The sequence below is a fragment of the Primulina tabacum genome, chromosome 10, assembly GCF_025594145.1.
Source record: "Primulina tabacum isolate GXHZ01 chromosome 10, ASM2559414v2, whole genome shotgun sequence".
In the NCBI taxonomy this organism is placed as follows: domain Eukaryota; kingdom Viridiplantae; phylum Streptophyta; class Magnoliopsida; order Lamiales; family Gesneriaceae; genus Primulina; species Primulina tabacum.
The window spans coordinates 3,136,701-3,148,266 of NC_134559.1; the positions used below are offsets into that span (position 1 = coordinate 3,136,701).

At 33.7% G+C, this 11,566-nt stretch overlaps 2 protein-coding genes and 1 non-coding gene across 3 annotated transcripts; all 3 read right to left on the minus strand.

Annotated features, from left to right (window-relative positions):
• Positions 1–456: 456 nt before the first annotated feature.
• On the minus strand, positions 457–1,768 carry LOC142506015 (aspartic proteinase CDR1-like). Its single transcript, XM_075619151.1, has one exon. The coding sequence runs from the start codon at positions 1,766–1,768 to the stop codon at positions 464–466; it is 1,305 nt and encodes a 434-aa protein (XP_075475266.1). The 3' UTR covers positions 457–463.
• A 1,076-nt stretch (positions 1,769–2,844) lies between these two features.
• LOC142505549 (uncharacterized) lies at positions 2,845–6,524 on the minus strand. The gene is made up of 5 exons (XM_075618582.1): positions 6,204–6,524; positions 5,377–5,889; positions 4,290–4,598; positions 4,107–4,198; positions 2,845–3,783 (listed from the first exon to the last, which is right to left on the minus strand). Exons 1-5 carry the CDS (start codon positions 6,300–6,302, stop codon positions 3,024–3,026), a joined length of 1,773 nt encoding a protein of 590 aa, XP_075474697.1. The 5' UTR covers positions 6,303–6,524; the 3' UTR covers positions 2,845–3,023.
• Positions 6,525–9,597: 3,073 nt separating this feature from the next.
• TRNAS-GCU (transfer RNA serine (anticodon GCU)) lies at positions 9,598–9,679 on the minus strand. Its single transcript has one exon. It is a non-coding gene; the product is annotated as a tRNA-Ser (tRNA).
• Positions 9,680–11,566: the final 1,887 nt, after the last annotated feature.

The window sequence follows — 11,566 nt, forward strand, 5'->3', positions numbered from 1 at the left end:
AATTTGATTATTTTGAGTTATTTCAATTTTTTCATAGAAAAATAAATTAACGAGAAATATTAAAAAAAATGAAAATTACTTTATACTTTTGTATTAAATTTATGAGATAATCCTTATAATTTTTTTAATTAAGATAGTCCTTATAATAAATATGAATTATAGTGCTAATTTATTATCATTTGTTAGAAATTAACTTTTTATATATGATATTTTTAAACTGAATGTTACGTATACGTGTTTTACTACACATATTTATTTGATTGATATTATTTTAAAATTTTATTTAACATGAAATTATTAATAATCAATATTAATTTTCAAATGATTCTATGTATAATATATATTTTAGAAAAGAAGAAAGTTAAACAAAATTCGAAATTAAAAATTAACAATAACAAAATTAATATTTAACTTAATAACAAGTTTAAAATTTTATTTTAACGTCATAATATATTATTATATATTAAGATTTACTGCAATCCGTAGGCTTGAAGGACACAGTTCTCTTCTGCAGATCATAACCTACTAAGAAGTTCGTCTGCGCCAAGTTTCCATAAATAGGAAAATTCACCGATGGCTTAAAAGCCAAGCATGTCGTGACATTGTTGGTTCTAACAAAAGCATTTTCCGTCTTCAACCTCACATCGGCTCCCTTAAAATGTATGATCATGTCTGAAAACTTCAGATCTTTTGGAGTATAATAACACACATCTAAAACCCCTAGTGGATCCTGAACGGGCTTCAGCTTGATCGTAGATTTAACTACGCTCTCCACCTTGTTGTACAATCTATATGGGAGATACGTCAGCGTTGTGCCTGAGTCGATGATGGTGTTTACTTCTTGAGAACGTGGCTTGGAAACAATTTCGTCGTCGTCCACGTAAAACCTTTGGTTCCCAATGGTGATCCCTTGGAGTTTCAAAATGTAGAAAGGTACTTCCGCTGTATTTAGCTCCAAAGGAGTCGAGACAACCCCGGCACCCGAGACGACAGCTTCGGTACCAAAATGTAGTTTGCTCGAGTTCGCTGTCTCCGACGACAATGGCACCAAGCAATACGAAAACTTCCCTTGGATCGCAGGGTACAGTTGCCCTACAAGTGAGTATTTCCCCGCCCCGAGACCTACGATACCCGATTCGTCCTCGCCAAAAATGCCGGAGTTCTTGAATCCACACCCCAATGTAATATTCGGGAACGACGCTGTTTTACCCGTACCCGAGCCTAATGTAAGTGTGTCCCTGGCGAGCTCGCCTTCGGTTGTGGATCCGTCGCCATATCCCTGAGAGTAAAGGCAGTTATGCCGAGACTTGCTGCATGATCCCAGTTGAATATCGCGGCAAGTGGCATCCTTACAAGGGATTCTCCGATATGTGGATGATTTTTTTGGATAGAAGAGAGGTATTATTTGCTTAAAACATTTAATGCATGGCGGGCACTGAGTCCATGTCAGATCACTCCCGGTGTCCGCAATGCCGAACGTAGTAACCGGGGGAGTGCCGATGGAGTATTTCATAATAAATTCACCGGTTGGGGATGTAACAATCTCTGTCTCGGGTTTTTTCGAAAATTTTAATGCTTTCAAACGCTGCAGGCGATCGAGGGAACGCCGCAACGCATTATTGGTACGTTGCAAAGGCGGTTCTGTGGAGTCTCTGTGGATGAGATCGACGGTGAAGCCGGAAGTTTTGGGTTCAAGATTTTGAGCTACAGACAATGGAATAATGGAAATTGTAGCTAAATAAACGAGGAAAATTGATTTAAGGAACATCGTCTTGGCTACGAATTTTAGGATTAAATTTAATTATGTATAATTGTAGAAACGTGACATGCTATTTATAATGAGAAAATCCTTGTATTTAAGGTAATGCCTATTTTATGCAAAAGATTGGATTAGCTTTGTGCTTTTAATTTGCACATGATTAACAGAGATTTGGCTCAATTTTTGTGAAAATGGAAAAAATATTGACAAATTGAATACTGATGTACAAATATTTTCTGAATACATTAATCATATAACGATTTTGTTTGATTTGACCAAAAAATTATGGAAATTTTAAGGACTTTATGATTAATTTATTTACCACTTTATGTACTGAATAGATCTTGTATTAATATACTAACGAGATTTTGTTTTTATTGTGACTATTTATATATATTCACACTGTAGCACAATAATAGCAATAATTAGGAAGGGAGAGGGAGCATCGACATCAAAAAAGTTGGTTCCATCGAAAACATGAAAATTGTAAATCATGAATATTTTAGCCAGAATACTAAAATAATTTGACTAATTCTAAAGCAGTAATATTAATAGTAATAAACTTAAACAAACAAAAATAAAACCTCAAATTAAATGTAACTCTTAAACTTGACGAGAAAAAATATTAGTAAATAATAATATTTAGTGAATTAATTCTATCCACCAATAAGTCCATGCAATTAGATTATCCAAACATAAAATCTACACGTTTTATAATCCTACCTAATATTATTTTATAAGAAAGCACGTTCGATTCTGATTTTGATCAGACAATCCAGATTGAAACAACGATGGCCGTAAGGCCGGGATTTGAACATAGAACTTGTCATCTAGGAAGAAATCACGTCGTCAAGTCAAGGCTTTTGGCCACGGTGCCACATTCACTCCTTCAATATTTACGTACCAGATATAGATATTATCACCTTGCCTCATTATTAAGAAACATATGATTATCGTATGGAATGTTAGGCAGATGGTTTTTCTACATCTGTGTGAACGTCGATCTGAGTAAGAGAAGTAACATATCAAAGGCAGGCTTGCACTTCTTAACGCTCTCAATGACAAATACAGCATAAAACTTGATGAAATTTTTTCATCTGACATCCATTGAAACTACAATAGCAACAGATTCATCAGATCACATACAATACAAAAATCTTCTGCTACATTTAGCACTATAACATGTCTGTTAACGAAGAATATTTAGTCGGTCTATAACTCAGACATTCTTTTCGGTTAGCAGAACTACGGTAACCAGTTAAAATCATCTGTGAGAAACTGCAGAATCAACATGATGAAGTAGAAATTCATACAACTTCTTTCTCAAACTCTCTATTTTCTCATTGGTTCTTGCATCGTAATGAAATGCACCATCCAACCACTGATCAACCCTTTTCAGGTGCCCGAGAAGGCCTATTATCTGAGAACGGTCTTCACCTCTTTTTAGCCCAAAACCATTCCTTAAAGAAACTTCCAAATAACCAAAAAACCACATACGTGAAGAAGAGAGCAAGTTTTCAGCCAAAATAGACGCTGGTTTTAATCCAGACCCTGGAAAAAATTCGTGCTCAGCATTTGTTCTCTTCGTGGTAGAAAGCCGCTTTTTTGAGATAGATGATTCTTTCACTTTCAGCTCAGTTTTATTTGAGCAGTTATTAATGCAGTAGGTTTGCTTATCTTTAGGAGAATGATTCTCTGTCTTGGGTTTCACTGGAGTTTTTTCTAGCACGATGCAATGATGTTTTTCACCGTTTGTAGTAGCCTTCTCATCTCCTTTTGTGTATAACGAAAATTTGGGAAGACAGGTCTCAACTGCAGCTTGAACCCATAATGATGCATTCTTATTTCCAGGAATGAGGCAAAACTGTGAGTCGTATACCGCTTTTGTTTCAGAAGTTCTAGTATTCATCAGGGTACGGATGACTGAGTCAGCTTTGGTCATATGCTCGTGAAGGTCCAAAAACTTTTCCACCAATGGCTCACAAGAATCTCTCTGAGATAAATCACATAGTTCTGCAAACATGCTACACAGTAGTGGTGGAGAAATTAGTCTTAAGCTGGAAAAATAAATGTTGAAACATAAATTATACAGGATGAGAGAGCATAAGAAGTTCAGTGGGTCGAATAATTTTAAATAATTACACGTATATTTGAAGATTTTTTAATTTTTAATTTAAGATGAGGGCGTCTGTCTTTAATTCCTCCTGCTGTAATAGCTGTTGGGATAATCAGAACAACGCATTGATAAGTAAGCTATAGCACACTGGTTTTTGGAAATCTATTCATAACGTAGCAAATTAATGAAACTGTGTTGATTCAAACAATGCATGTGAATAAAATTGTGTACCTGATGCACTGAATGACACTTTCAAACACCGATGCTTCTTCTAATGAACGGACTGCAGAGACAAATGCAGTGTTCCTGTGGCTTTTAACTTCCTGAAAAATATCACGGATCTATAACTAAACCAGAAATTGACGGATTACAAAATATATGCGCTTTTAAAGTGAGCAGCCTGTGCGTATATACCTTTCCAAGGCCGTGGATAGAAGAAGGAAGCAAATCCCAGAATATTCTTGAATCAGACCATTTATTAGAACTTAGGACAACCTTATTCAAAAGAGAAGGAAAAGAACCAGAGTCTGAAGATTTCACACTTTTCGTATTATTACGGATAGGCGGAAGTTTAGGCGAGACAACGATATTCTTGTTCTTCAGTGGTGAAATGCTTGAACCCTTTTGTAAATCTTCAAGGGAGAGTTTTTTAGTATTCTTAGTCAAAAGGTTTGGAGAGCGGATAACATTCTTGGCTCTCAGAGGAGAAATGCTTGGTACTTTCTGTGAGTCATCAAGTAAGACCTTATTAGCGAAGGCTCATAGAAAAGATTATAGTTAAAAAGAAGAGGATTAGGCACAGGTACAGGGATGGAAATACACACAGAAATCGCTCCCCGTGTAGATTTAAGACTATAATAGTATTCAACAGAATCATTTTTAAAAACCTATTATGGCAATGTATCTTTCTGATTGTAAATAGATGATATTCACATGTTCTATGTTCTCTAATTCAATAGGCAGGAAGGAGCCACGGATTAATAACGAACAATTTTTCCAGCACAAGCATGGACAAACAGATAAAATTCTATAGATCAACCGCCATTACTTTAGAAGACCTTACCATGACAGGAGATTCAAGAAATACCCCTGTTCAGAGAGTGGAAAAAGTAAAACACACTTAAAAAACTAGCCTATTCATATTATTTGGAACATGCAGCCCATACAATCATTTTTGCATGCTAGAGTTGATGATCTACTATCAAATTTGCTTAAATCATTTTGTTTTTTTTATCATGATGAGTTAAATAGAGTTTAGAACTGCGTATCAGTATATTTCTATTCAGTGAAAGTTCAATTTTTCAACGAGGGGTCGATTCAAATCACTAAAAAAAAGGATAAAAGTGAAGCCAAGTGAAAGATATAATACTCCAAATTGACTTCTTTACCTTTAGATATTCCAAAATGAGATACTTTCTTATTATCGCAGGGAATACACCTTGTAAAACAAGAACAGAATTTCATCAAATCTGCGTACATGTGGGGAAAAAATAGAACTTACGGAATCTGAGCGACCCAAATGATCCTTTGGTTTAACCTTTGATGCCCCTTTACCACCATTTTTACCGCTAGGACTCGTTTCCCATCCTTTTCGAGCCGAATCCAAACTCAACCTCTTATTCTCCATACTTCCACTCCTTCCATTTCCAAATGAAAGCCTTCTAACAATCCAATCTTCATTTCCCACAACTTTCTTCACATTTCTCTTTGATTTCACCTTCCTTTCCACTTTCTTGGCATTCAAAAAATCACTCGAAATCAAATCTTTTGGATCTCCAACACACGGCCGTCTCTTTGGGATCGGTTTGATACCACAAAGAACAGGGACAGGGGAACTCGGGTCAACCCGAGTAATGTAAATGAATTGTCCCAATTGAATCTTATCACTCAATATCAACTCCACATCATCGTTACATACTGATACATATGCCGAATGCAGTGAATCTGAAACCCTTAAATAGTATCCCTTGGTCTTCCATGGATCATCTTCCAGAGAAGGTACAATACTGATAACCTGATAATATGCAACTTTAATCCCAGATGAATAAATTTGAGGCAGAAAACAATATTTGATTGAAAAACGAAAAATAAACATAAAAAATTCAATCTTGACACAAAATGCCAAACAGAAGCATAAAAGCTATTTTCCTTAAATGAAGGGCTGACCAATCGCATCAAAAACTAGTTCAAATTTAATACATTTGTGTAGAAATCTTAATTTTGAACCAAAGAAATACATTAACCGCAGGCTAAAGTTTAGGGTCGGCATTGAATACAATAAAAAAGAACCGCCTTTATAATAATAAAGAAAAGGTGACAGATTCATACCTGAAGAAGGGCAGAGCGGTGTTCACCAGCCACCTTGAAATCTTTGTTACCAACATTTTGCAAGAGTTTCTGCAGTATCCCAGGTGTGAGGGAAGACATTTTCTTTACACTTCAAACAGCATAAAATCAAAAGCAGATGCCTTTCAAGTAAATCCAGATGTTACTACTATATTATTCTCTTAAGATTTTTTCTTCCTTTCGTCGCCATTGTAGGAAGAAGTAGTGGGACTACTGAGAAGTGAAGGGTTATTTCGGGAGGGGCGAATCTCAAAGACATTGAAGGGGCCCTCTATATGGACACGTGTCACGTTGGGATGTGCTTTGAACGTTACATGTTACGAGGTTAGTCCACCAGTAGCAGTACATGCCCGTCTCTGTATCTGTGTAATGTTTGCAGAAAAAACAAAGTAGTATATGCCAACATTTTCAAACCAATATATTGCAGCTGCACAGGTACGCTTTTGTCGTAGGTTTTGTTCAATTTCACATGATTTTATTTGGATTAAAAAATATATAATCTGAATTCTGAGCCTTCCATTCGATTTTCTACTAAAATGGTTCTATAGTTTCGATTCGATTATTTTTTTAATTTTTTATATAAAAATTTTAAATCTAAAATCTAAATGAATTAAACAAATCATAATCAACTAAAAATTAATTCACTTAATATCATTTTATAAAACATAATAAGAATAAAATCACTATCATTCGATACAGCATCTCATCTCGCAATTAAGTCTATATCCTTTATGTGTTATATCTATTTCATTTCTACCAAGTATCTCATTAATAAATTAATCATGATTCTCTCAACCAAAAAATAGAAAAAGTAAACTTTATGTTATCAAATTATTTAATAGTCCAACCATTTTCGTCAATTAATTTTAATTAATGACTTTGGTCCATAACCTGCGTGGCTTTCCTACCAATCTTCACCAATTTACCATGATATATATATAATTCGATTCCTAAATGTTTATATATACGAGTGAATCTTCTGGCACCTGTAATCCAACTCCACTTAATTAATTTAATAAATTTGATATTATTAATTATTTGTATTGTATTAAATTTAAAGCAAATGTGAGGGCCGCCCATCTCTAAGCTTTTTCTATAATTAATTGCTACACTGATCTGGATGTCTGGCATATATGCATTATATAATCTACATAAATATATTATAAATTAATTAAAATATATATAATATACGTACAAGGGGTCTCCAATGACATAAATATATATGTATATATCGTCCCTAATGTGAAAAAATATGTACTTTGATTTCCCCTGCTCTTTTGAATAAAAAAGATACTTTGATTTTTGTGTTTATTACTTGGGGCAAATAATCATTTGTGTACAAAGTTATCTTATAAAATATAGTTCAAATTTTAATTATTCAAGTAATTAACAACCACCCTACATTTCGTCATACGGACCGGGGGACGTCTCTAGCTATTTTCGTAGCCCCGAAATTTAAAAACATCGACCTAAGCAAATATTTATATAATTTAGTGATTTGTGCCTGCAGATTTAGATTGTGTTCTTCAAGACATACATACGTGTGATATATATATATATATATAGAGTTTTATTATGTTGTTTATCGATCAACTTTGTCCGTCATTGAAGTGATATTCATCTATTGGATGTAATGAAACAAATCAAAATTATGTATTTAATAGGTGATTATCACCTAAGTTATGGACATAGATGTAAACATAAAATTGCATCAAATATCAAAATTGTGTATTTAATAGGTGATTATCACCTAATTTACGGACACAGATGTTAACATAAAATTACATCACATATCAAAATTGTGTATTTAATAGGTGATTATCATGTAAGTTACGGAAAAAGATGTGAACATAAAATTGCATCACATATCAAAATTGTATATTTAATAGGTGAGTATTACCTGAGCGATGGACTCAAGTGTGCACATAAAATTATTATTGCAAGACGTAGAATATAATAAACCATCTATGTACATACTTTCTATATAAAGCATGCATACTCACCATACAGTACAATCCACAAGATCAAGCAAAGCCCTGCTCCCTTCAGCCATCTCAAAATGCAATCCAAAAACTTCAACAATTATCAGATCAACTATATGTGGGACACTTTACATTTCATCTCCTCAGCCACACCTACCTTTTCATCTTGATATCTTATAGATGGACCCACTAGGGTTAGGCGCAAATCAGACGTGAGACCCCCAGCCCATCCCTAGTTCAAATGGAAGACAAGTCCATCGAGGATTCATATATTCTCCTATAAATACCAGGTTTGAGTGTTCAGTTATTTCATTCACTATATTATTTTTCAGCAGCACCTTCAGCTGTTCTCCACTTATATCCTCAGTCTCTGACTTGAGCGTCGGAGGGACTACGCCAGGACATCCTCCTGGTCCCTTCTAACGGTCTTATTCGTTATTTCAGGCTCGAGACAATTTTGAAACCTGCGTTTGGACTAGTGATACTTGCTGGAATCGAACTCTAAATTTTCCGTGAGTATCACATCTATTGGTTTTCCTTCTCATGGTCATCGTGTTCTTGGGAATTATAATTATTCATGTTGTCGCCGTTGCTGTTTTTATTGGTTCTGCACTTGAACTCAACCTTCCGAACATCCCTCGTCTATGTGACCCGACTAAACCAATATTCTGTTCACGGAGGCAGCTGCACGCCATGGGGAGCGGGGCTGCTGGTGGTTCTTTTTTTCTTCTGAATTTCGTACTAGCCTGGTTTTTGAGAAAGGGTGGTTAATTTGCCGTCGTTTAGTGAATGTCGATTTGGTTCGAAATTTTTAATTGTGTATATATATATATTTACTGTCTTAATGAAACATATATATGTAATGTAATTATGGTCACGCGTGCATTTGCTCTCTTTTTGCAACTAAATCAAGGTTCGATTTTAGATTTCAAATGGAATGTAGTTAAAAAATGTATGAACAAAGTATTCTATCTTGGAAAAGTGTCTATGTTGATTGAAAAAACATTGCAATTAATCGCATATTTTATATTGAAAGAGAAATTGCTTAATATTCAAGATATTAAGGACTGTGCTAGCCTAATCGAGGGCCTGGTCATGGACTTGGCTATGTTACGTTTCTTAAAACGAGCCATTACAAATTCAAATATTCATATATTATCTCATATAAATTAATATATATATATATATATCTAAATGTATGTATATATAAATTCAAATATTTACATATTATAATCTACAAATTATATATTTAATAGAGTTGTAGCAAATAATTATTAAAATATAATAAATTAATCAAAAATTCAATATACATTAAAAAAAAAAAACAACTGGACAAAAATGGTCGTTAAAGATATTTAATTTCTACTGAAAAAATGTGCAAAAAATAGAAACTGCGTCGCCTGAGAGATTCGAACTCTCGCGGGGAAACCCCATGTACTTAGCAGGCACACGCCTTAACCACTCGGCCAAAGCGACACTTTTGAAGAATGTGTAAAATTTAATATAATTATACCGTTTTCAAAAGGATCCAGTAATATTAGAGACCAGATTATACATTTAATTATCTGTGGTAACCAAAATATCTCCTTTAAGAACATCAACTATGATTCAATTATTTATTAGCCTTAGAATATTCTAGTTACAAATAATCTTTAAATTTGTTGAAGAGATTAAATGTGTTTATTTCTTTGGATGATACATCGGTTTGACTCAGAGCATGCAATAAAATTAAATTTGAAATTTGAAAACAAAGGTCCACATATTATCTTGATTTCCCATCCGAAGTAGTTTATTTATCTGTTCCGTATCAAAACATGTCTTCATCATTCATTTGCTTTGGAAGAAAACCCGATTCTTGGTCTGTTTCTTCTTCATCCCCTTCGAAAAAACACAGACCTCGATCCTAAGCCATCGCACAACATAAAAGAGCGTGGTAATTCAGAAATGAATTTTATGCGAAGTCGGCGCACTCGCGAAAATTAATGATCTAGCTGCTTGAAGCCTTGAACTCTATTCTATTGGACTTCATTCACTGTTATTGTTTCTAGATTGATATACGAGGCTTGGGTATAGGTACATTCACTGACGAGAAATTGTTTGCAGTAGATTTTCACCATACTTCTAAAGTTGAATTTATTGGACATGAGATATCACAAAAAATGCATACATATACATTACATAAACAAATAAATGAATGTATGTTATGATGACATTTCATCTGTTAACTTGAATTTTTTTGTTTTGGTCTTTTTTTTAATCCAAAATCATTAAATCCACCAAATATTGTTTATTTGACACTGACGCACCTATGTAACTTATGTGACGAGAATAAAATCTAAATTGTACATATTAAAATATATCTAAGCAAAACAAAGGAAAACGAGAAACTTAGTTTCTCTATTTTGAAATTGAGACGATATCTTGTGAAACGGTCTCACGAATCTTTGTCTGTAAGATCGGTCAACCCTACCGATATTTACAATAAAAAGTAATACTCTTAGCATAAAAAGTAATATTTTTTCATTGATGACTCAAATAAGAGATCCGTCTCACAAAATACGATCTGTGAGACCGTCTCACACAAGCTTTTTCCTTTGAAATTTCGGGTGACATTTTGCTTCATGTTATCTTTTATTTATGCTTAGATTGATTATAACGTATCTATCATAAGTTTTATTTTTGTCATATGAGTCAGATAGGAGATTATCGATGTCAAATAAACAATATTCAGTGTATTTAGTTATTTCGGATGAAAAAAGAACTAAAACACAAACAAAAATTCAAATTAGTTGATGAAAATTAAATTTTAACAAATTACATGTCTACAAAACTATTTAGAACCAAACACATACCACCGTCCTCGAATATTGTCGTGTTGTACCACCCTCCACCACTGACTCGACAGTTCGACAAAGGATAGATCAATTGCCATTTACTACACCCTGCAAGATAAATTTACGTCAATTAAGAAAGGACTGTTGATCATAAACGTACATGAAATTAATATATTGTGTATATAAGAAGTTAATGATGTGATATTGTCAACACAAGCACATAACATGCAACAGAAATTAATTATTTGACACACAAGTATAACTTGAATAAATAGGGACCAGATTTAAATTATGCACAAGTGTAAAAACTTGTGCAATGTCTCATGTCAAAAATTCACTACAAAAATATGTAAATTGTTTACACAAAAGCAATATCTTCATATCTTTATCTAATTATTTTTCCATAAGAACAAAATACTACAATGGAAACAAGAGTTTATTAGAAATAAGACTCTAGTTAAATCTAAGATATTATATCTTAGAGATAAATACCAAACACAAATCATAAAGAATAAATATCAAAATTACA